The sequence below is a fragment of the Macrobrachium nipponense genome, chromosome 20 (genome assembly GCF_015104395.2).
Source record: "Macrobrachium nipponense isolate FS-2020 chromosome 20, ASM1510439v2, whole genome shotgun sequence".
Lineage (NCBI taxonomy): Eukaryota > Metazoa > Arthropoda > Malacostraca > Decapoda > Palaemonidae > Macrobrachium > Macrobrachium nipponense.
The window spans coordinates 61,414,798-61,440,964 of NC_061089.1; the positions used below are offsets into that span (position 1 = coordinate 61,414,798).

General features: G+C 47.4%; 1 protein-coding gene across 3 annotated transcripts in view; it reads right to left on the reverse strand.

Moving 5' to 3' along the window:
• LOC135226540 (tetratricopeptide repeat protein 4-like) overlaps nucleotides 1-26,167 on the reverse strand; it is a 119,819-nt gene that overhangs the window by 80,356 nt on the left and 13,296 nt on the right. For all 3 annotated transcript variants that reach the window (XR_010317244.1, XR_010317248.1, XM_064266205.1), the window contains exons 2-3: nucleotides 17,565-17,756; nucleotides 1,546-1,678 (exon numbers count right to left, since the gene is read on the reverse strand). Coding sequence is in view for 1 of the 3 variants with exons in the window: in XM_064266205.1 (XP_064122275.1) it covers nucleotides 1,546-1,678; nucleotides 17,565-17,741 (310 nt within the window). In the remaining 2 variants the exon portion in view is untranslated. The remainder of the gene's footprint in view (nucleotides 1-1,545; nucleotides 1,679-17,564; nucleotides 17,757-26,167) is intronic.

Genomic DNA, 26,167 nt, shown 5'->3' on the forward strand with positions numbered 1-26,167 from the left:
AGACTTACGGTGACCACACCCTTACCACAAGGGTGAATCCCATTGACCATCAGCTCAGGATATCAGAGCGACAAGAGGGGATTGGCAACTCTCAAGAAAACCAGAACAGCCATCGCATAAATGACAGCACAACGAGAAGAAGTTCCAGAAGACTGCTGGGCCTTGACCCAGGCTAACATCCCAACATCTCTTGAGAATGGGCCACAGAAGGGCCTGAAAGTACTCGAGTGTGGAGTAAAACTAAATGTAAATACTTAGAAGTAAACAAGTTACAAATTGAATTTGTGGGTTTCTTTCTCAATTAATATTATAGTTGGGTGCTGTAATCATTACAGTAAATCATGTTTTTTTTATCATAAATATGTTCATTCACAAAATAGATATATATGTATTATGTACTTATATTTTGGTGCAGCAGCCAAATCATGAAAATAAAAAGGAATTGTTAGGTAATTATACTTTTGTTTGCCGATCTGATGAAGGGGAAATTGAAGATAGGAAAGAATAACTTTGAAACTGTCTTGAATTTAGTTTAAGGTGATAGTTGAAGAAATATTTGGTGCTTGAACTAAAGTAGGCAGTTATAAACACTGAAATAGTGGTCTTGGGTGGGTTAATTATTAAAGTAGGCGGTTTAAAGCAATTTTCAGGGGGGGTAGCAGGATAACACGGGTACTATTTACTTATCATGGGGGGTTCTGGGCCCTATCCCCCGTGATTAACGAGGCCCTACTGTACCATTAAGAAAACAAAACTGTAATGCTTGACAGTGAAGGAGAAAAGAAGCTTCTCACTATAGAAAAGGGAAATATCCATTTAAATGGGAATGACAGTCAAGAGGTTCCTTTACTGATACAGCTTTGCCGAAAAAAAGTCCACAGTGGTTTGCCTGTAGCTTATCAGTAGCTGTCTATGAAAACCCCTATGTTGCAGGTAACCACAAGTCAGTAATCCTGAAGAATTATCAGATGAAATGGCAGGAGAAACCTATGCCTACTGAATAGGCTTATAAAATCTTCACAAATTTTTTCAGTTACCCTCAATAATAATATAAAATTTCCTATTCGCTTTTTGCTCAGCTCAAGGCAAAACATCCTGGATGCCTATTCTAGCCGACCAGATTTATCACAATAATGGCTAAGACAAGAGCATGCTCCATACTATCTGGGCTCTTACCTGCCCTGAATACATTTACCCTAAGTTCCTCAGGCATTACAGTGGAGATGCAGCAACATAAGCATCAACTTCAGCCATATTCCTGGTATCAGTCCCATGACTATTAAAATTTTTCTCTCAGCATTAGATTATAACAGAAAACATTATGGTGAATAGGAAATTAAGGTGATTAAAACAAACTCTTCCAAGCTCTGCTGTAAAAAAAAAAAAAAATTCCCAGATCACACAAAGTCAGAGTACCTCCAGATAGCAACCAACCACTAGCAGACATGGTTTGTTATAGTGATTAATAGGCCACTAGCCTATTTCTTAAATGTTAATTAAAGCTCATTAACAGCAGTGAATTACTCATAAATCTATTCAACTTACCCGTGGGGGAATTATGTTCTGGATCAAATTTTAATTGAGCTAAGCCTTCACTTAATGGGTTGAGAGGAGCTTCACCTTCAGTGACACCCTCTTCTTGTATATAAGGAGCAAATAAAGGATGTTCTGCCATTTGCTGAAATAGCAAAATTAATCTTATGATGAAATCATAATCTCTGTCTGATTTAAAGATTTTATAAAAAAAATGCACCAGTAAATAAATCACAATTTTTTTTATCAACACATTAAATCTATTAGAAACTGCTCACAGAACAACTATAAAAATGTCCCCCCCCCCCCATAAAAAGCAGATAATTTACTTATGATATGGGCAGCATTCACTTGATAAGAAAACCTTACGACATGCCATGTATTAACCCAGTTAAACCAGATATCTGTCTTTGCAAATGGTATCAGCTTTAACTCCACAAATACCACCACCTATGTCAAGAACATCTGCCAGTACAACCGCTATATACTGCAAGGATAGCTCAAAATAAAGTGATGTCCAGTTAACCATGGAGAAAACTGTTCTTGCCTCTTGGATTGAATTCTTGAGGTAACTAAGATTACCTTAGCGGTGGATTTCTTGGAAAGCATGGTGAAAAAAATACGGAAGAGAAGTAAGTAACTGCATTGTCTACTCTTATTGCAAGTCCTGCAACATGTCAGCACTAACAAAGTGAAATGAATAATGTACAATTGTTACACTTCAAGTCTTCATTATTGAAATACCAGCCTGAACCTGGGTGTATTGGAGCAATGACCTCTAAAACTGAAGACCATGATGCCAGAATAAATAAATAATCCACATAATAAAAGCTTTCTGAACCAGATGCCTATTAAGGATTCTTGTTATGGATGCCTGTAATAATTATTAACTGTAATACTTTAATTCCCATCAAACGCTACTGAATCATGGACGACTTCAAAAACTGCTATTTCTAGTAAACAGCAATTCAATGCTATGTTGCTGCATAAGACACAAAAACCAAGCATCTCATGTGCTTTCCTATTATAATTACAAGTCACAACTACCAGTTTAGCATTGGAAGTGTGCTCTTACAGGTTGAAGTTCACAGCATTCTATTTCATCTCCTATACACATTTCTTTGTTTCTCATAGTTATTTTAGAGAGAAAAATTCATGAATGCATGAAACACTCAAGCCAGTAACTAATCTGATCAACAATTCTACATTCTGGGTGATATTCTGGTAAACATGAGATGCTTTTTAAGCCTCACACAGATAACTATTTAGTGTAACTGAATGTAGATTCCTCAAAAGCTTGTTAACATAGGATGATAAATACAGTGCATTGCAATTACAGATGGTCCAAAATACAGGTAGTCTCCGGTTATTGGCAAGGGTCTGTTCCCGACATTGTGACGATAACTGAAAATCGCTGATAACAGAAAATTGGAGAAAATAGCATCAATCCCTGGATGTCAGCGCCAATAACAGGGGCTCTGCATCACCAATGACTAGGGATCAGTGCATATCGACGCTGAAAATTCAGTTATCATCGCTGCTAGACAAGTGCCATAAAACCGGATCGCTGATAACCGAGGCCGCCAATAACCAGGGACTACCGTATATCAAAACAAACATCACAGTTACCCAAGATTTTTTGCTCTCATACATGATGCTACAGACTTAGAGAGTACAAAGATGAGTAGGAAACAAAAGAACTATGTACACAACCAAGCAATGCTTAGTCACTGGAAAAAGAAAATGGATGCAAAACAGTTTAGGTTAGATCCATTTATGTTCTTATAACCTTAACCTTGAACGCTACATAGCAATAAACACATCTTCTAATCTCCCTCACTTATACATAAGCTATGATGCACAATCTCACATCCAACTTCACTCGCCTAACACTAAAGAGCAACGATTCTTGGCTGTCTCAGCCAAGCTATTTTAGAGAAGTTTACTGGCAGAATTGATGTTGTCGTTCATAAACATTGTCTGTTCTTCATAAAATTCCCCGAATGAAGGATCCCTCATAATAACTTTTAGAGTACTTATCAATACCCAAAAGTATATAAATTTTCATAATAAAATTTATTATTTGGATACTTACCTGCTGTTAAAATGACAATTTGTCCAAAATTGCATTTTTCCTAACTATACAAACCTGAGGTCCTTTTACAATAGGAAGGTACTAGCGGCAGCTGGATAGGTCGTAAGCTTTCGAACAAGGGGTTCGGTAGTTAACTGCTTGTCCGACAGGCGCGCGCGCGCGACTGGGAGGTAAACAAATCACTTTTGCTTTTGGCCCAAGCAAAAACTGCAGAGTGAGGGGTGGCATGAGGTGGGGCTATGTGTAAAAGGACCTCAGGTTTGTATAGTTAGGAAAAATGCAATTTTGGACAAATTGTCATTTGTTCCGACACGGCATACAAACCTTCGGTCCTTTTACAATAGGAAGACTCACTTCTTGGTGGGTGGAATCTGAGTCTTTTGTGAACAGACTGGTGTTCGCCCAACCTTGGAAGCCTCCCTGGTCGTAAGAGCGAGGGAGGGATCCAAGCCTCTGTCCGATTGATCGGGGTGTGCACCGCAGGATCAATGGTCAGACCTCTGGGAACCGGAGTACTAAGAGAGAGGCATGCGTATCTCTTCGTACCAGCAATGTAAGAACTTGTTCCTGTACAGGAGCAAATATAAAGTCATGGGTTTGACTCTTGTAGGCATCCACTTCCCCCCCTTGTAGAAGGAATGTGGATGGATTCTGCTCCTATCCATAGTGAAAGGGCTAGGATGGGGCTCTGTCATATAGCTCACCTGCATCTCGTCCTCATCCAGCGTAAGGTGGACGACCATGGCCCTCTGCCCACAGGTAGAGGGGAAGGAAAAGATGGGAAAGAGAGAGCCAGTCACTCACTCACTCACACATCCATCCACACAGTCACACCAGGACTCGATGCTGTTCAGCCTGCGAGGGTCTGGGTTAGCTACACAACTTGTTGAGCAGCCACCACGGGTCCCAAGGAAAATGTATCCAAGGACCTGTGGGCAATATCCCGAAGGTAGAAGGACGTAAAGGTAGTCTGGTTAGACCAGACCCCTGCCTTCAGGACCTGCGCCACGGAGAAGTTCTTACGGAACGCCAACGACGGGGCAATACTTCTGACTTCGTGAGCTCTCGGACGGGGACGTACGGATGTCGTCACTACCATCAGCCTCATACGCCCTCCTGATGACCTCACGCAGCCAGAAAGAAAGAGTGTTCTTGGGATACTTCTTTATTCTTTGGTTGGGAGACCCCACCGGATTGCTAACGAACGAGGCCGTCGACGACTCAGGCCCTGAGGTGGGTCGAGTTCTCTTCAGATAGCGCCGTAGCGCCCTCACAGGACAAAGCAGCATCTCATCCGCATCATTATCGGTGAAGTCCAATAGGGAGGGAATCGTGAATGACTCGAACCTGTCGTCAGGGATCGACGGGTTCTGAGTCTTTGCAACGAAGTTCGGGACGAAATCGAGCGTCACAGATCCCCATCCCCTGGAGTGTCGTACATCATAGGAAAGACCATGAAGTTCCCCTACTCTCTTCGCCGATGCCAGGGCCAGCAAGAAGAGGGTCTTGAGGGTCAGATCCCTGTCTGACGACTCTCGGAGTGGCTCGAACGGCGTTCGAGTCAGACTCCTAAGGACGAGAGGTCACATCCCACGCAGGGGGCCTGAGTTCCTGGGTGGGCAAGACCTTTGCGAGCTCCTCATAAGCAAGGAGATCTCGAACGAGTTCGAGATGTCCAATCCCCTCAGTTTCAGGACGAGCGCCAAGGCGGCTCTGTATCCTTTGACTGTGGGGACTGAGAGGAGCTTCTCTCGGCGAAGAAAAACGAGGAAATCCGCTACCTGCTGAAGAGTGGCTCTGAGAGGAGATAAGACCCCCCGTCTACGACACCAACCACAGAAGACGGCCCACTTCCCCTGGTACACAGCTGCAGAGGACTGACGGACGTTTCCAGCCATCTCTGTTGCTGCGCTACGAGAAAAGAAAAGCCTCTCGTTCGCAAGAGATGGTGGATAACAGCCAGCCGTGAAGACGTAGAGACTGGACTGCTCGTGGTACCGGAGCTCGACGTGTGGCTGGGCGAGAAGGTTGTGCAAGGGGGAATCTCTCTCGGTTCTCCTGCGAGAAGAGCCAGCAGGTCCGGATACCAAATGGCCTGTGGCCATTTGGGAGCCACCAGGATCATCCTGAGATTCGGGGTGACCAGTGCTCGACTGATCACCTTGCGAATCAGGCTGAACGGGGGGACAAGGCATAGGCGAAGAGGTTGTCCCGGGTGTTGAAGAGCGTCCTCTGCAGCCTGCCCATGGGTCCGGCACGGCCGAGAAGAACACCTGGAGCTTCCTGTTGTGCCGGGTGGCGAACAGATCCAGACTGGTCGCCCCCACAGGTCGAAGAGCCTTTCCGCCACGTCCTGGTGTAGAGACCATTCGGTCCTATCACCTGATCCCGACGGCTGAGCGTGTCTGCTATACATCCTCTTCCCTGGAATGTAGCGTGCCGACAGCTCTATTGAGTGTGCCTCGGCCCACTCGTGCACCTGCCGAGTCAACTGGTACAACGGGAGAGACACTAGTCCCCCCTGTTTGTTGACGTAGGCCACCACCGTGGTGTTGTCGCACATCAACACCACTGAGTGTCCCATCAAGCGGTCCTGGAACTCTTGGAGAGCGAGGAACGCTGCCTTGAGTTCCAGTACATTGATGTGAAGGTGCTTGTCGTTCTCGTCCCACACACTCCTGAAGTCAGCAACTCCTCCAGGTGTGCGCCCCATCCATCGGTCGATGCGTCTGAGAACAGCTGCATGTCCGGGGGGGAGTGCGCAGGGGCACTCCTCTTAAGAGGTTCCTGTCGTCCAGCCACCAGCTAGGTCCTGCCTCACTCCTGTGTCAGTGACACTGGAAAGCTTGGGGGATCCGTCGCCTGCGACCAACTCTCCTTTAGTCTCCACTGAAGAGACCGCAGGTGAAGACGCCCGTGAGGGACTAACTTCTCGAGCGACGACAGGTGTCCGATCACGACTTGCCATCGCTGAGCTACCTGTTCCTGCCGAGACAGGAACTGGTTGGCTGCCTCCCTGAATCTGCTGATCCGCGAGTCTGCGGGGAAGACTCGCCCTGCTACCGTGTCGATCAGCATACCCAGGTACTCATCCTCTGCTTGGGCTCGAGATCGGACTTCTCGAAGTTCACCACGATCCCCAGATCGCGACAGAACTCGAGCAGTCGATCCCTGTCCTGTAGCAACTGCGAGCGGGAGCTCGCCAGGACTAACCAATCGTCGAGATACCTCATCAGAACGTATCCCGTGCGAATGGGCCCAAGCAGACACCAGAGTGAACACTCGCGTGAACACCTGTGGGGCGGTTGAGAGACCGAAGCACAGTGCCCTGAACTGGTACACCGTCCCGTCGAGGATGAAGCGGAGGTACTTTCTGGAGGACTGGATGAATGGGTATTTGGAAATACGCATCCTTCAAGTCCACTGAAAGCATGAAATCGTTCTCCCTGATGGAGTCGAGCACTGAGCGTGCCGTCTCCATCGTGAACCGGGTCTGGCGAACAAACCGGTTCAGGGGAGAGAGATCTATCACCGGGCGCCTCAGCCCCCCGTCCCGTAACTTTTCCACCAGGCAAGAGCTCGACTGTAAAAGCCCGGTGACTGATCCGTGACGATCTCTACAGCTCCCTTGCTCAGCATGGTCTTTATCTCCTGTCTCAGTGCTACGTCCTTCGATGACCCTGGAACGTACGACTGCTGTTGGACCGGGGTTGGAGGTGAGGGGTGGCCGCAGATTCGAAGGGTAATAGATATCCCTCCCGAACAGGACATCTACAATCCAGGTCCCTCGGCGCCGTAGCGCTGCCAAGTTGCCCAATGGCTGGCCAGGCACCCCCCCACTTCCGGCAGCAGGTGAGGGGGAACGCCGTCCCTAGCGTTTCCCCCCTTTCTTCGACTTCTTCCCAGAGCCTCCACGGGATGAGGAGGGCTGGGAGGAGGGCTGTTACGGCTCCCCTTGCCAGAAGTTGAAGAAGACAGAGTCATTCCCCAGGGCTTCGACGCCGCAACAAAAAAACCGTCTTAGCCGCCGAGGAAGCGCTAGCCGAGCTCTTAGACTTGGCCGCAGTCCGAGGCTGCCCAGAAGCCTTCGAGACTGCCTGGTGAACCAGACGGTCACTGTCGTCAGTGCGCCGTCTGTCCACCGCAGCGTCCACCATCTCTCCTGGGAAGAGAGACGTGGAACTCCGTAGAGGTCCGTTTCGAAGTCCCAACGCCGCTTCACGCCCGGCCGCCCTGGAAACCCGAAGTAAAGGACAGCGTCCCTTCGTCGGAGAACCAGGTTGGCCCACAGGTTCACCGTCTGGTGGGCAAGGAAGGAGATGGCTCTTCCCCCAGACTGGCAAAGTCTCCTGAAGGCCGAGTCATCTTGCGGAGAAATTCCCCCGGAGTTGGCTGCGACCTTAGATACGTGTGAGGGACCACAGAATCAGCCAGGAGGACGGCCTGGAAAGCTGCCACTGGCGGTAGATTCCAGGCCGAGTGCCTCTTGCTGCGAGAACCACAGGTTCTCGGACAGGAGCTGTTGCAGAGACACACCCGGAGTCAGCCTGGCTAATCTCCGGGTTCACCTGTTTGGGCGGCGGATCGGGTCTTCAGATGGCACGTAAAACCGCCGCTGTCGTAGCAGAGGAGGTGGAAGCAGCTTGCTCGACCGCTGGCCAAGAGACTTGGAGCGAAGCCGTCTTGTCCGGAGACAATTCGATTCAACCTGGTCCAGCACTGAGTCTGCAAGCTCCGAACGCGGCAACCCCACCACCGTCGGTCTCCCTTTGGGGTTTCTCTTCGGGCCCCAGAAACGACTCGAGCCGGGACGTGGGCTCGGATGGTGGGAGCGGCGATCCTTCCCCGAGGTCGTTGTGCTGACGAATCAGCGCAATAACCTCGGCAAAGTTCCTCTGGATCTCAGGAGTGACTGCATCCTGCGGAGATGGACCGTCCAGTCCCTCAAACAGGAGCACCTCCCGAGACCCTCCTCCCTCAAGGAGAGGAGCAGCGACAGCCCCCTCTCTCTCCTCCAACCACCTGTGCGTACGACCTGGCTGGTCCGAGAACGAGCCTGGTGCGTACGACGCGGTGGCGGGATCCTGAGGGGCGCACCCCTCACGATCACTCCTCAATACCTCGCCCCTCCCGGTGTAACCCGAGGAGGTTGAAGGTATGGGAGAGGAAGACCTGACGCTCTCTCCTCGCTCGCTGGTAGAACCAGCGGGCTTGGAGGACTGCAGGCGATCGCCAAACCGACGGTGGCGATCGAGCTGCAGACCTAGTCGAGCCGTCTCGCTGTGGAGAACGGCTGGACCGAGAACAGCGGCCCCGGTCTCGTGTGTCAGAGGAGCTGGTGCTGGTTGCCGTACCCGATCGCTCTCTGTGAGAGCGACGGTCAGGCGACCGGCGAGCTCCACTGTCACGGTGAGATCGGTGCGTATCCTCACGGTGCGTCAGTTCGCTGGCACCAGCCGTGGCTGGTGCCGGCGAACGGGGGGACCTCTTCCCAGCCTCAGCCGGGTGCCGTCATGGACCGTCACGTCCGCCCGGGTAGCCAGCTGCTCGCCGCGAGAGCGAGAGCTGGCTGGTGGAGAGTCCGCGTGAGCGGCTGTCACCAGTCTTCCGCTCCGTGCCGTGAACCTGACGCTGAGCGGACTCAGAGGTCTGGTTCCTGGCTGCACGGTCGCTGGTAGGCGACCGTACACTCGGTACCTCTCGCGAACGAGCGCGCCGAGGGGGGGGGGACGGATCCTGCTGCTGTGGCCGAACCACTGACAGCAGGTGAGGAAGTGCCGGTGTTAGCCGGCACTCCTCTGGTCCCCGTAGTCTTCTTCCTTGCGGAAGAAGAGACGGGTCCTGCCCCCGAAGGAGCAGACCGTGACCAGCGGAAGAACCCCCCGTCTCACCAGACGAGACGGGCCCTTAGAAGTTCCCGAAGGAGACTTCTTAGAGGCGACCTTCTTCTTCTTCGGCGGGGGAGCCTTAGAAGAAGAAGGGGAAGAGGCGGAGACGACGACAGACGACGAAGAAGACGATGAAGACGACGACGACACCTTCCTCCTCTTCTTCTTCTTCTTCGTCAACCTTCTCAGGACCGACGTCAGATCTGTCATCCAGGACGGAGCCGGGGCTGCTGTTGCCGAAGCAACAGGGCCCGGACGCACCTGTCCGAACAGATCAGCATCGGGAGCAGCGGCGCCAGGAACAGGAACAACATCAGCAGGTGCAGGCATCACAGGAACGGCAGACGAGACAGCAGGAGCAGGTACAGGAACGGCAGCAGTGGTCACGGCAGGTACGGCAGACTGTGTAGGCGGTCCAGATGGGCGGACCAGCGGCACAGACATCCTAGGTACCGGTGGGAGGTCCAGGGGCGAGCTCTTCGGGCACACGAAGTCCGGTCGCGGCAGCACGGCAAACCCAGGTGGCGGCATCACACTCCCCCGAGTTACGGCGACTGGCCCCTGCACCGATGTAGTGGGTGTCACAGAGACCGCGTGCTGGGTGTACACCAGGTTGAGGAGGTGAAGCGTAGCCGGGTTGTAAGGGTCGTGGTGGTGGTCGAGACCGTTGCATGGTGACCGCCACGGCGCCCGCGAGATGGTAGAGGCAGCCCCTGGACACTCGGCACGCCCTGCAACCCAACGATGCCCACACCTGTCCGAGGTCATCCTTCGCGGCAACCGCACCTGAGGAGGCAAAAGTCGGGTGATTAGGGGGATCCTCTACCCGCTCGCCCGAAGACGAACGGATAGAGGACCCAGAGTACAACTGGACGTCAGGGTATCTAGCGCCCTCCTCCACACTCGATAAGTCAGGGGAAGAGAAGGACCTAGACACCCCCCCCGAAGGGGAAGGCGCGAGACATGGAAGTTGAGCGGGCGCGGGCGGCAGGAAAGAAGACGAAGTGTCCGTCACCAAAGGAGTCGCGGGAGAGCTTTCCGACGACTCCTTTGCAGGCCTTCGTTTCTTCCTGCCCTCATACAAGTCCACTGCGCCTCCGACCAATCATTACACACATCACAGGGCTCGGCTCGGGTGCATTCGCGCCCCCGACACCGAGCACATAAAATATGAGGGTCAATCTCCGGGAACGATCTGAACTTCCCGCATTTACGCCCTTCGATACCCGGGCAAAGTCTCCGTGGGGTAGCGAGGCGAGGAGATTCCATCATAATCACTAATTGAAGCAGCAATTAATATGAAAAAAGAAAAAGAAAATAATTGTACTTACAATAACTCTTTCACACACAATTACAACCAAATACTTAGAAAGCAAACGACGAGAAGCGGGCAGAGAGCGTCGAACAACACGTCCATCCACCGCGAGGCCGAAAGCAAAAGTGATTTGTTTACCTCCCAGTCGCGCGCGCGCGCCTGTCGGACAAGCAGTTAACTACCGAACCCCTTGTTCGAAAGCTTACGACCTATCCAGCTGCCGCTAGTACCTTCCTATTGTAAAAGGACCGAAGGTTTGTATGCCGTGTCGGAACAATTTAACTATATCTCCCCCCTGATTACGTGAGTCGGCATTCAAACAAAAACAAAAATTGAATGGCTGCCCGGATGACTGTCTAGTTTACCTGTTCTCCACCAGGTGAGTTTTGAATGTTTTAGCTCGTCAGAATTCTCCATGACAGCCCACTAAGTTGTGGGGAGGCTGGGTGGGTCTACTTTAACAGTAGGTAAGTATCCAAATAATAAATTTTATTATGAAAATTTATATTATTTGAGATGAAACTTACTGTTAAATTCAGCTGATTCCCACATTAAGAAGAGGATGGTGGGTAGTGCAGCTAAACAAAATTCCGCTCAGCCATTCGAGCTAAAGGTTTCTTGTACGAAACCCAAAACATCCTCACCTGATCTGGAATCCTTGGTGGGTTTTACTACCACCAGAAGTTGGATTCCATTCGGGGAGCAAGGCTCTCATACGTATGCAGCAAAGAGCAGCCTTGTGGAGAAAACTGCTTCGATTCAGCCAGCATGAAATGCAAGTGGTATGAGGAACCCCTGTGCCTGGGTCCAAAAGCCCTATAAAATGAGTCACTTAAAATAAATACCTTTACGATATAAAGGTACGCTCCTATACAAAATTTGTACCTTCACGCTCCCCAAAATATTACAACCCGGGATTTAAACAAAAGAGCCTAAAGAATTGCTCTTTTTTCGGTTCAGGAAAAGACTACCCACTACTAGTAGCGGATTAAGGGCTTTACTGTTTTCAAACACAATTCTGTATACTTAAGGTAGTGATTGGGCAAAAACCAAATTGTACTTCTACTGTGACACATCAATCCTATTCTGGAGCGACAAATTGACTTAACACTAAATGAAGTTGCAACTTCTGCTCACATTATGAATGTTTACCTTCAATAAAAGTAGAAGAAATGGAACTAGTTCTAATGCACTAGCCTATCCAATACGTGACAAGAGAACTTTGTGTTCCTTGACTAAGTTTCTAAATCACAACACAAAAGGTTAAGTTTGCCTCTTCCAGGCTTGACCTTCACAAATACATTCTAGGTTTTCTAAAACCACAAAACAAAAGTTAACTTTGCCTTCAAGTTTAAACATTGGCAAAGGTGTTATAAGTTAACTTTGCCTTCAAGTTTAACAATAGGCAAAGGCGTTATAAGTTTCTAAAATTCACAACACAAAAGGTTAACTTTGCCTCTTCCAGGCTTAACCTCCACAAATACATTCTGTTTTCTAAAACCACAAAACAAAAAGTTAACTTTGCTTAAAGAAGGGTGATGACAATAAATCTACTTATTAACCACTGCTAAATAAAAAGTTTTACAGAAATTCAGATAAAGTTTAGACCCGCATCTAAACTCCAGAGAGAGACTGATATAGAGATGAAGGGGCTTCAATCTCAACACCTTACAGTGCTGGTCCTAAGCAAGAGCTAAAAGTACTTGATGCAATACCGAGGAAAGTACGTATGGAACGATAACTTTGGAAGTAGACAGTGAACAGTATTATCTCCTCTAAACAGAAAACACTGCCATCTACAAGGTTCCAGGTGCTGAAAATTCCTCCAGAATGGCACCCTCACCAACACACAGACCACTGCTTCTGACCCCAGGCCATGGCAGTTTTAAATTAAGAACAATTCCTATGATAACCTGAAAATCTTATTATTGGGAGGGGACATTCTAAAATCTCCAAGCAGTTAAGGAGATGCCTACTTAATGGCACCGTATGGAAATGTATAGTATAGTTGATTCTTCTCAACAGAAGAATGAGACATCTACCAAGAGCATTGGAAATTCTTGAACTTGAAATTGCTCAATAGAATTCAGAGTAGTAGATACGAGGGGCAGGCCTAAGAGTCTAAATTAAGCAAAATTTAAGGAGACATCCACTGCTCAAGCCTGAGGGCCAACAAAGTAGTAGTAATCATTCGGACTTCCCTGTTCATCTACATGCTAGGAAGCTAAATGAGTGCTCCTTAAATCCACACCAAGTGCCAAACTTACGGATGTAAAAGCCCTTGTAGTCAGTATTACCTTCCTGAATCCTCAATTGCTAAAACACTGTCCTTCCACAGAATGAATGATCAAACCAATATGTTGTTTCATTTCACTCAAAGCAGCAAACTTCCCATAAAGACTGTTTCTGACCAGGAATAAACCTGCTAAGCATCCTGATGTCTTTCCACTGCCTTGACATCTAAAAAGTTTTACCAGGTGTAGTGTTGACCATTCTATGTTGCATGAAAGTGTAATGACACTAGTTAAACTCTGTGTTGCATGACAGAGGGAAAAGACCAATACCTAGACTTAGGTTTAAGAACAAAATGGACAATTCTTAGTTACAGAGTCCCTCCTACAGTCCTGGAGCCAAAGTTGGTTCTGGATTACTTACAAATTTAATGAACTTTATTTGTAAGTCATAATTCCTCACTGAAACTGTACATTAATTGAGCATGATTATCTGAAAATATCCTGTGAGGCCATGTTTCCTAATGAGGAAAAGCCCTAACCATATAGGAAGTTTCCTTCAGGCCTAAAATTCTTCAAGCAGAAATTGGGCCAGAAGAAGCACAGGTCCTTGGTCTTTGGAATACTGTTGACAGAGTTGGCTAACTTGAATCACTGATTCAGTAGAAGTGTCTTGCTCCTAAGTCGACACCATCTACCAATGGGCAATAAGTACCTGACATAACTTACAGAGGGCTGCACACTAACCCAAACAAAGTGGACAGAACAGCAATACCTTCTAGTAAAAACATCTTGAAGGAACTTGCATGACTGTGGATGTATGGTAAGTGGAATACATTCTGCATGTGTACCACAAGTCTGGCCATTCTTTGTAAAGGCACTAAAACCATGCTAGAAAACCAACAAGTATATGGGCAGACACTTACTGTTATTCAGTCTCCAAACGTCCAAGACTATCTCCAATTACTTATGGAGCTCGTCCTAAAGAATTACCCTTGGACCATGATTCCCTCTATATACAATCTCCTACTAAAAGAGACTTATGAGAGATTTCTGCTGAAGACAAAGGAAGCTATAAGAGGGAGATTAAACCAGTGGAGGACAACCACAAAGAATTACAACTGCCCTTCACCGTCTCCACCATGTAACGTACTGGTCCGAAGTCTCTCTATGCATGTTAGGAGGTTGCAACTGTCCATATCTCAGAACCTGAGTCTGCACTTATCCCCAAAAGGTATAAAACAAGACTACCGATAGATAATCCCTTTTCGCCTTAAACTGAGCTGCATAATCAGACAGGAAGCGAAAGTGTTCTCACTTCTTCCAAACCGAGCGAGTAAAAGCATGAGGACATTACCCTGCAGCATCAGAAATGAGTTACTTGTTTTAGTTACTTGTTTCTCGCTAAAAAACTCCCACTGGGTTGGCGTCTTCACCTCTCTAAGAAGTTGCAGAGATAAGACAAAGTAGATAAAAGGTAATAACTCAAGCTAGACTGAAAATCCATCAGCATGTCTGTCATTCTCGAGTTCATTGCCCCACAGGAAAAGGAAAGACGGTTAAGGACCGATAAGCATTGTATAGCAAGAGGCGGCCTTTGGCTCTCTGCGACTTTAAAAGACACAAGACGACAAGCCAAGGCAGACCCAAAGGGAGATTGTGCGTCCGAGGACAAGAAAAGTTACGAAAGGCGCTCTAATTGGAGAGAGCGTTGGTTCTCTTCTCCATTATTTAGAGGGCACCAAAATACGCTAAGACAATCAAGACATATTCTCTATGTGGCCTCTTTCCTCAACAAAATGAGGATACAGCAAAGCATATTGTCGCAACAAACCCTTGGCGACAAAAAGCAACAGTTGTCAATTAGAGGTGACAGCAATTGAGTGCTGTATCAAATCCATCACGACTCGATTAGGAGAAGACAGTTTTAAGCGACTCAGGACTCGGCCAAGTCCGCAAGAGTCAACTGCGTTCACACGAGTCAACAATGTCTGCAGTCTACAAGAGTCGACTGAGGGAAAGAGAGAACGAGGCACCAGAAGTGGGAGGCGGAGGGAGAGGAGTTACAATGACGCTCCCACCTCGTCTGAAAGCGATCGTACATACTTGAAAGCATTCCTACATGAAACTAAGTTAGAAATCTCTGAAGATAGAATATCTAACTCGGCGAGAACTTTAGATACTGCAGACAGTGTAGACTTGAGAGAGAAACATTAATCAAGGCAGCAGTAAGAGATTTGATGATAGCCGAAAAGGAAGCAGGCAAAGAACGAACACAAGCACTACGAAGAAAAAGGAATATGCTAGCAGATGAGAATTTAGAATAACCAAAACATGAGAGAGATAAACAGTCTACTGAGTTGATATATCTAAATGTGTAAAACTCGCTACAGATACATTATCTCAATAAAATGTCTATACCTATATTGTATGTTATTAAGCCTATTCATGCTAATACCTCAAACTTGGTGTTGAAGACAACAGAATGCGTCTACGGAGCAAGCATTAACGCTTACTGAAACGGTCCTTATGCGAACGCTTTAATGGTCCTAGGCGATCGCTTTTACAGTCCTAAGCGATCGCTTTAACGGTCCTAAGCAATCACTTTAACGGTCCTTTGGCGAATGCTTTATACGAGATTCAGACCATGAAAAGGGTGAAGTAGGTATTGGAAGACACAGAATCCCATTGTCCCGAGAACCGACCCAGTTCCCTGGCAGCGGACACAACCAACTGTTGCAGGACAGTCCTAGGCTAGGCTACATACAGACGAGGACACCAACACCTTCTTCTAACAGGGAACGCGAAAAAGAGTGCACACTATGGAGGGATTCGGAACGTTCCTGTCATGAACTCAGTTCAACTGGTATTAGAACTAAAAATAGGATAATGTTCTAACTTCTTGTTACGCTTTTCCTGAACCAAATGGGAAGTAGAAGGCGGAGCTACAAAGGAAGTCAATAATAGCCTAATAAAATGCCTAGTCTGAGTAGGGATAGCCTGACAGGTTTAAGTCCTGACCTAAGTAACTGCTTCTGCAATCTACTAGTTTCCAGTCTTTCCTATATATGATATATTCAGGCATAAATTTCTCAGAACAATTCCCTACATCTTCACCTCTAGTAGTTCCAAGATCACACACTGTACCCTTGCCAGTACAAAGGAATGTTAATCAACTTCCAATTTCACCATCCTGGTTACACCAAAAACATTCCTACATACCCTGATGTTATTGGTTTTGCTTCCGGTGGAAGATATCCTAGGAAAATAAAATTACAATACCGTAAATAGGTGTAAAACAGCCAAACTTCATAGAATACCAACAATCACCTAGCCGCAATGGTGGCAAGGAGAATTCTGACGAGCTAAAACATTCGAAACACACCTGGTGAAGAACAGGTAAACTAGACAGTCATCTGGGCAGCCATTCGATTTTTTTTTTTTTTTATTTTTTTTTTTTTTTGAATGCCGACTCGCCTAATCGGCGGGAGGATATAGCTAAATTTAACAGTAGGTAAGATTCATCTCAAATAAATACAGTATAATACTACCATAAATTTTACAAATGAAAGGCTTATACTTTACTCACTATACCAACTCTGATGAAAGTGACAAAGTAACAAAAAAAATTACCAAAACAACCATGTGACTCATGAGTGGCAATATACGTGCGAGATAGAAAAACTAATCTGTCTACTAGTAGAAGAGCACCTATTGTCACCCTAAAGGGATGAAAGCGCAATTAACAATACATACAGTTTGTTTATCCATGAACTGAAAAGCTATTTTACTGCAAACATATCTGTCTTCCTTAAAAGATATTCAATACATTATTCTTTATTAAATATAATTAACTAGCAATAGCAATGTACAATACAGTATGCAGATCAATTGGTTTTACTTTTAGTATTTTTAAGATATCTTTGAGAGGATTGATACACAACGGTTGACATTCAGAGACTACAAAAAGAAGTGGAAAATTTCAACCATATGCTACGGTCACTCTTGCTTTAACCATAATAGTCTCTACTTTTGAAAATCTATTTTCATCCACAAATCATTCACAAAAAACGCTGCATAAAGTAAAAACATTTATTGCCACAAATAACTCGATATCTATTGCTTATGGTGACCCAAAATAATCCTGTTCAGTGAGCAAAACAAGTAAAGTAACACAACCAGCTATCACCCACTCTACCATCCAGATATTACGAACGAATTCATCGGAAAAATTCCAATTACTATGGACATATAACGTCTTTTGAAGTAACTGAACATTTTTGTTTTGCAGTTTCAACTTGTATGACATAATTTGCATTGTATTTCCATAATCTAGAGAAAATTTAGTGATATGTCTTTTCAGTAAAAAAAAAAAGGGAAATCTGATGAACAAAAGCTAATGAAAGCTGTGTCCTCAGTTTTCTTGTCGATTGTACATTCTTGAAATAAAAAACCTAGAAATATACATACAGATAATTATATTTAATTAAATTTCTACAAACCTCTTTCCAGTTCTCCTCTGTCCATCCATCTTTAAATTTGGATTTACCCATGGGGTCAAAGTGTTTATCTAAGTCTTTGTCCAGCTGATGACACAATTCTGCTCGCTCCTCATCTGTCCAATCTCTCTTTCCACCTAGCTTTTCATTGATGATCTTCTGTTTCCAGTCATCTGACATCTTCACGGAATATTTCTGAAAACAAACATTTACATATTAGTCTTCTTTCCAATTACACACACACACACATATATATATTCCAATTACACACACACACACACACATATATATATGTCTTTTTACTGTGATACAACAGTATAATATGAAGATAAAAGGCCCATAAAACACTATTTTAACATTGCAACCATATATCAAACCCTGCAAGATGGTCTGGCTTAGATACGTAGATGATAGTTTTACTTAGATGATAGTTTTTCTTACTGGGATAATAGCTGGGGAGATTTCAATGAATTTTTCAATCAACTAAATTTGCTAGTTCCGACTATAAAATTTAAAACAGAATGGGAAAAGAAGGGGAAATTGCCGTTCCTAGATGTACTAATCATAAGAGAACAGAATAGATATGCGTTCACAGTATACAGGAAACCCACTTTTGCCATTTCATATATTCATTTCTTAAGTTACCATGATGTATCCAATAAAGATCATGGTCGGGTGGAAACTTTTCATCTGGGAGCTTAGAATACGTTCAAGATCCGCCAACACCTGATGCAACTGCTTTACCCACCACACATTATCGAGAAGGCTTTAAATAAAGCGAATACGATATACTATAGAGGTCCCACTCAAATAGACTTCAACAATAAAATAAAAATTCCATACTATGAAAACATCCAAAAAGCAACAGAACACCTCAGTTCTAATAATAATTTAATTTTCCATTATCCCAAATCCACCAGGAGTTCCCTCATTAATGTATACCTAAATAAAAGGAGAAGAAGCTGGAGTTTACAAGATACACTGTAGCAATTGTAATGAGATTTACGTTGGGGAAACCGGTAGATCCATCTCGCAAAGATTAGCATAACACAAAAGATCAGTCAAAAGATTAGTGCAATATGCATCAGAGAACTCAGGGATTTTCCAACTATATATATATAGTATATATATATACTATATATATATATATATAGATATATATATAATATAATATATATATATTATATATATATATCTATATATATATATATATATATATATATAGATATATATCTATAATATATATATATATATCTATATATATACGATATATATATATATATATACTATCTATATATATATATATATATACTATATATATATATATATATATATATAAGAATTTCAAATGGATAAATCTTACTAAAAAAGAACATGAAGTATAACTATTTAGTATTTAATCTCTTTATTACCTGGATACAGTTTGGCTTAGTATATTACAGCTACCATTAGAAGACTTAACAATTTTGGTACGTAGCATTTACTTGAATTCATGGGGTGATGATGAATCTGAAATCACTAATATATACTTTTATTCTGAGTTTTAATTTAATTGCCTAGAAACGGTTAACACACTCATTTATCTAGATTATGAAAGGTTCTCGTTTGGTTGAGTTTGTAATATATACATTGACAAAATAATAAAGTTTTTGGCTTATTGAGTTACATTTACTTATTACCCTGTAACTACGAAAGTAAGAGGAATTTTGACGAAATATTTCGTATACGTATTCTCAATTGCCATATGAAGCTCCATGAAATTTTTCATGACTTTCCATTTTTTGCCCTATACCTACATATATAAGGGTTCTGGCCGTCCCCCTTAAGAATTAACCATTATTTCTTGGGCGTCACTGTAATTAACCCCCAAGGGCTAGTACTAAACTCGGCATAATACACTGAACACCCCAATCCCTAGTGGCTTTCGTATTCGCAGGACCGTTCCTTGCAGTGCAGAATTATTGCTTAGAATTACCCTTAGATCTACCATGTATGCCAGTAATATATAAGGTAAAAATGGTTTAATTAGTTTACGACAACAATACAATAATGTACGATAATTATCATTCATACGACTGCATACCTAGAATAAAAGACGTTCAATGAGCAAAATGGCCAGTGTTTAGTTAGTACCTACCAGCAACTTGAGGATGAAAGTAAAAGCATATGTAAATGACAGTAAATATCATAAGCACACACAGATGACACAAAAATACACATAACCGGTGGCCAATATTCTGCAAGGCAACAGGCTGGAACCAGGATACAGTGGTAGGTAGGCTAGTCTTCAATTTTCCAAAAATGTTTTCAAAGTAATCATGCAACAGGGTAAGGAACTGTTTCCCTATGTCAAGTTGGGTTGGGTGGGGATGATTAAGCTTGGTCATTTGCAAGTAATGAATGTCCAGAAACTTTCAAAGCACACATTACCTAACATACAAGGTATACTGGAAAAGGTAGACCTATATTACTATTCCAAGGCGGCCTAGACTATGGCAGTTGCGGTTTTCTATGCAGTTTTACCTCCTGAACAAGAATTTTAAGTAATATTTATTTGGACGACTGTAATTAACTCCCAGGGGCTCGTACTAAACACGGCAAAATACATTTGATGCCCCAATTCCTGGTGGCTTTCGTATTCGCAGGGACGAACGATGCGGAATGCTTATAGGGTAAACAACTGCAGACAATCCATCGTCATCACGTGGCCAGGCCTTATTCACTCGATATTTAATTGGTGAAACAAGAATACAATTACAACTTTAAGCATACCATTCAAAAGACTGAAGTTTCGTCAACATAATGTGATATATGAAAGCCCCATACGAACTAAAATAAGCATGTGAGCTCTTTGTAAAATAAGTTTTCAAGGCAGTTTTGAAATCCAATATGGCGGCAATCGCGTAACTGGCTGTTCTAACCACAGACAATCCACCATCTTTCCCAGCCTTCCCAGCACTCATTTGAACAATGTTAGCGTTTATATGTAACGTTTATTGATCTTACTCAAGATTGCAGTTGTAATCAGCACAATAAAACATTTTGTTGCCTATATTAGTGAAAGTATGAAAATGACAATTTGTCTAAAATTGCATTTTTCCTAACTATACAAACCTGAGGTCCTTTTACAATAGGAAGGTACTAGCGGCAGCTGGATAGGTCGTAAGCTTTCGAACAAGGGGTTCGGTAGTTAAACTGCTTGTCCGACAGGGCTGCCGCTGCCGCGCGACTGGGAGGTAAACAAATCACTTTTGCTTTTGGCCCAAGCAAAAAACTGCAGAGTGAGGGGTGGCATGAGGTGGGGCTATGTGTAAAAGGACCTCAGGTTTGTATAGTTAGGAAAAATGCAATTTTAGACAAATTGTCATTTGTTCCGACACGGCATACAAACCTTCGGTCCTTTTACAATAGGAAGACTCACTTCTTGGTGGGTGGAATCTGAGTCTTTTGTGAACAGACTGGTGTTCGCCCAACCTTGGAAGCCTCCCTGGTCGTAAGAGCGAGGGAGGGATCCAAGCCTCTGTCCGATTGATCGGGGAGGTGTGCACCGCAGGATCAATGGTCAGACCTCTGGACCGAGTACTAAGAGAGAGGCATGCGTATCTCTTCGTACCAGCAATGTAAGAACTTGTTCCTGTACAGGAGCAAATATAAAGTCATGGGTTTGACTCTTGTAGGCATCCACTTCCCCCCCTTGTAGAAGGAAGTGGTGGATATTCTGCTCCTATCCCTAGTGAAAGGGATAGGATGGGGCTCTGTCATATAGCTCACCTACATCTCGTCCTCATCCAGCGTAGTGACGACCATGGCCCTCTGCCCACAGGTAGAGGGGAAGGAAAAGATGGGAAGAGAGAGCCATCACTCACTCACTCACACATCCATCCACACAGTCACACCAGGACTCGATGCTGTTCAGCCTGCGAGGGTCTGGGTTAGCTACACAACTTGTTGAGCAGCCACCACGGGTCCCAAGGGAAAATGTATCAAGGACCTGTGGGCAATATCCCCCGAAGGTAGAAGGACGTAAAGGTAGTCTGGTTAGACCAGACCCCTGCCTTCAGGACCTGCGCCACGGAGAAGTTCTTACGAACGCCAACGACGGGCCAATACTTCTGACTTCGTGAGCTCTCGGACGGGACGTTACGGATGTCGTCACTACATCAGCCTCATACCCGCCCTCCTGATGACCTCACGCAGCCAGAAAGAAAGAGTGTTCTTGGATACTTCTTTCTTGGTGACCCCGGTGCTAACGAAGAGCGTCGACACTCAGGCCTGAGGTGCGAGTTCTCTTCAGATAGCGCCGTAGCGCCCTCACAGGACAAAGCAGCATCTCATCCGCATCATTATCGGTGAAGTCCAGTAGGGAGGGAATCGTGAATGACTCGAACCTGTCGTCAGGGACCGACGGTTCTGAGTCTTCGCAACGAAGTTCGGGATGAAATCGAGCGTCACGGATCCCCATCCCCTGGAGTGTCGTACATCATAGGAAAGACCATGAAGTTCCCCTACTCTCTTCGCCGATGCCAGGGCCCAGCAAGAAGAGGGTCTTGAGGGTCAGATCCCTGTCTGACGACTCCCGGAGTGGCTCGAACGGTGTCGATGTCAAAACTCCTAAGGACGAGAGTCACATCCCACGCAGGGGGCCTGAGTTCCCTGGGTGGGCAAGACCTTTCGAAGCTCTCATAAGCAAGGAGATCTCGAACGAGTTCGAGATGTCCAACCCCCTCAGTTTCAGGACGAGCGCCAAGGCGGCTCTGTATCCTTTCTGACTGTGGGGACTGAGAGGAGCTTCTCTCGGCGAAGAAAAACGAGGAAAATCCGCTACCTGCTGAAGAGTGGCTCTGAGAGGATAGAGAAAACCCCCGTCTACGACACCAACCACAGAAGACGGCCCACTTCCCCTGGTACACAGCTGCAGAGGACTGACGGACGTTTCCAGCCATCTCTGTTGCTGCGCTACGAGAAAAGCCTCTCGTTCGCAAGAGATGGTGGATAACAGCCAGCCGTGAAGACGTAGGGACTGGACTGCTCGGTGGTACCGCTCGACGTGTGGCTGGGCGAGAAGGTTGTGCCAAGGGGGAATCTCTCTCGGTTCTCCTGCGAGAAGAGCCAGCAGGTCCGGATACCAAATGGCCTGTGGCCATTTGGGAGCCACCAGGATCATCCTGAGATTCGGGGTGACCAGTGCTCGACTGATCACTTGCGAATCAGGCTGAACGGGGGAAAGGCATAGGCGAAGAGGTTGTCCCACGGGTGTTGAAGAGCGTCCTCTGCAGCTGCCCATGGGTCCGGCACGGCCGAGAAGAAACACCTGGAGCTTCCTGTTGTGCCGGGTGGCGAACAGATCCACGACTGGTCGCCCCCACAGGTCGAAGAGCCTTTCCGCCACGTCCTGGTGTAGAGACCATTCGGTCCCTATCACCTGATCCCGACGGCTGAGCGTGTCTGCTACTACATTCCTCTTCCCTGGTATGTAGCGTGCCGACAGCTCTATTGAGTGTGCCTGAGCCCACTCGTGCACCTGCCGAGTCAAGCTGGTACAACGGCTTAGAGTACACTCGGCCCCCCTGTTTGGTTGACGTAAGCCACCACCGTGGTGTTTCGCACATCAACACCACTGAGTGTCCCATCAAAGCGGTCCTGAAACTCTTGGAGAGCGAGAAACGCTGCCTTGAGTTACAGTTCCTTACATTGATGTGAAGGTGCTTGTCGTTCTCGTCCCACACTCCTGAAGTCAGCAACTCCTCCAGGTGTGCGCCCCATCCCTCGGTCGATGCGTCTGAGAACAAGCCTGCATGTCCCGGGGGGGGAGTGCGCAGAGGCACTCCTCTTAAGCGGGTTTCCCCGTCGTCCAGGCCACCAGGCTAGGTCCTGCCTCACCTCCTGTCAATGACACTGGAAAGCTTGGGGGATCCGTCGCCTGCGACCAACTCTCCTTTAGTCTCCACTGAAGAGACCGCAGTGAAGACGCCCGTGAGGGACTAACTTCTCGAGCGACGACAGGTGTCCGATCACGACTTGCCATCGCTGAGCTACCTGTTCCTGCCGAGAGAACTGGTTGGGGCTGCCTCCCTGAATCTGCTGATCCGCGAGTCTGCGGGGAAGACTCGCCCTGCTACCGTGTCGATCAGCATACCCAGGTACTTTCATCCTCTGGCTTGGGCTCGAGATCGGACTTCTCGAAGTTCACCACGATCCCCAGATCGCGACAGAACTCGAGCAGTCGATCCCTGTCCTGTAGCAACTGCGAGCGGGAGCTCGCCAGGACTAACCAGTCGTCGAGATACCTCATCAGACGTATCCCGTGCGAATGGGCCCAAGCAGACACCAGAGTGAACACTCGCGTGAACACCTGTGGGGCGGTTGAGAGACCGAAGCACAGTGCCCTGAACTGGTACAACGTCCCGTCGAGGATGAAGCGGAGGTACTTTCTGGAGGACTGATGAATGGGTATTTGGAAATACGCATCCTTCAAGTCCACTGAAAGCATGAAATCGTTCTCTGATGGAGTCGAGCACTGAGCGTGCCGTCTCCATCGTGAACCCGGGTCTGGCGAACAAACCGGTTCAGGGGAGAGAGATCTATCACCGGGGCGCCAGCCTCCCGTAGACTTTTCCACCAGGAAGAGTCGACTGTAAAAGCCCGGTGACTGATCCGTGACGATCTCTACAGCTCTCTTGCTCAGCATGGTCTTTATCTCTGTCTCAGTGCTACGTCCTTCGATGACCCCTGGAATGTACGACTGCTGTTGGACCGGGTTGGAGGTGAGGGGTGGCCGAGATTCGAAGGGTAATAGATATCCCTCCCTAAGGACATCTACAATCCAGGTCTCGGCGCCGTAGCGCTGCCAAGTTTGCCCAATGGCTGGCCAGGGCAACCCCCACTTCCGGCAGCAGGTGAGGGGAACGCCGTCCCTAGCGTTTCCCCCCAACCCCCCTTCTTCGACTTCTCCCAGAGCCTCCACGGGATGAGGAGGGCTGGGAGGAGGGCTGGTTACGGCTCCCCTTGCCAGAAGTTGAAGAAGACAGAGTCATTCCCCGGGGCTTCGACGCAGCAACCATCTTAGCCACCGAGGAAGCGCTAGCCGAGCCCTTAGACTTGGCCGCAGTTCGAGGCTGCCCAGAAGCCTTCGAGACTGCCTGGTGAACAGATGGTCACTGTCGTCAGTGCGCCGTCTGTCCACCGCAGCGTCCACCATCTCTCCTGGAAAGAGAGACGTGGAACTCCGTAGAGGTCCGTTTCGAAGTCCCAACGCCGCTTCACGCCCGGCCGCCCTGGAAACCCGAGTAAGGACAGCGTCCCTTCGTCGGAGAACCAGGTTGGCCCACAGGTTCACCGTCTGGTGGGCAAGGAAGGAGATGGCTCTTCCCCCAGACTGGCAAATTCTCCTGAAAGCCGAGTCATCTTCGGGAGAAATTCCCCCGGAGTTGGCTGCGACCTTAGATACTGTGGGACCACAGATCTAGCCAGGAGACGGCCTGGAAAGCTGCCATGGCGGTAGATTCCAGGCCGAGTGCCTCTTGCTGCGAGAACCACAGGTTCTCGGACAGGAGCTGCTGCAGAGACACACCCGGAGTCAGCCTGGCTAACTCCGGGTTCACCTGTTTGGGCGGCATCGGGTCTTCAGATGGCACGTAAAACCGCCGCCTGTCGTAGCAGAGGAGGTGGAAGCAGCTTGCTCGACCTGCCAGACTTGAGAGAACCGTCTTGTCCGGAGACAAGCGATTCAACCTGGTCCAGCACTGAGTCCGCAAGCTCCGACCGCGGCAAACCCACCGTCGGTCGGGTTCCCTCTTCGGGCCCCAGAACGACTCGAGCCGGGACGTGGGCTCGGATGGTGGGAGCGGCGATCCTTCCCCGAGGTCGTTGTGCTGACGAATCAGCGCAATAACCTCGGCAAAGAATTCCTCTGGATCTCAGGAGTGACTGCATCCTGTGGAGTTGGACCGTCAGTCCCTCGAACAGGAGCACTCCCGAGACCCTCCTCCCTCAAGGAGAGGACAGCGACAGCCCCCTCTCGGTCTCCTCCAACCACCTGTGCGTACGACCTGGCTGGTCCGAGAACCGAGCCTGGTGCGTACGACGCGGTGGCGGGATCCTGAGGGGCGCACTCCTCACGATCACTCCTCAATAACTCGCCCCTCCCGGTGTAACCTGAGGAGGTTGAAGGTATGGGAGAGGAAGACCTGACGCTCTCTCCTCGCTCGCTGGTAGAACCAGCGGGCTTGGAGGACTGCAGGCGATCGCCAACCCGCGGTGGCGATCGAGCTGCAGGACCTAGTCGAGCCGTCTCACTGTGGAGAACGGCTGACCGAGAACAGCGGCCCCGGTCTCGTGTGTCAGAGGAGCTGGTGCTGGTCGCCGTACCCGATCGCTCTCTGTGAGAGCGACGGTCAGGCGACCGGCGAGCTCCACTGTCACAGTGAGATCGGTGCGTATCCTCACGGTGCGTCAGTTCGCTGGTACCAGCCGTGGCTGGTGCCGGCGAACGGGGGGACCTCTTCCCAGCCTCAGCCTTGGGGCCGGTCATGGACCGTCACGTCCGCCCGGGGTAGCCAGCTGCTCGCCGCGAGAGCGAGAGCTGGCCTGGTGAGAGTCGCGTGAGC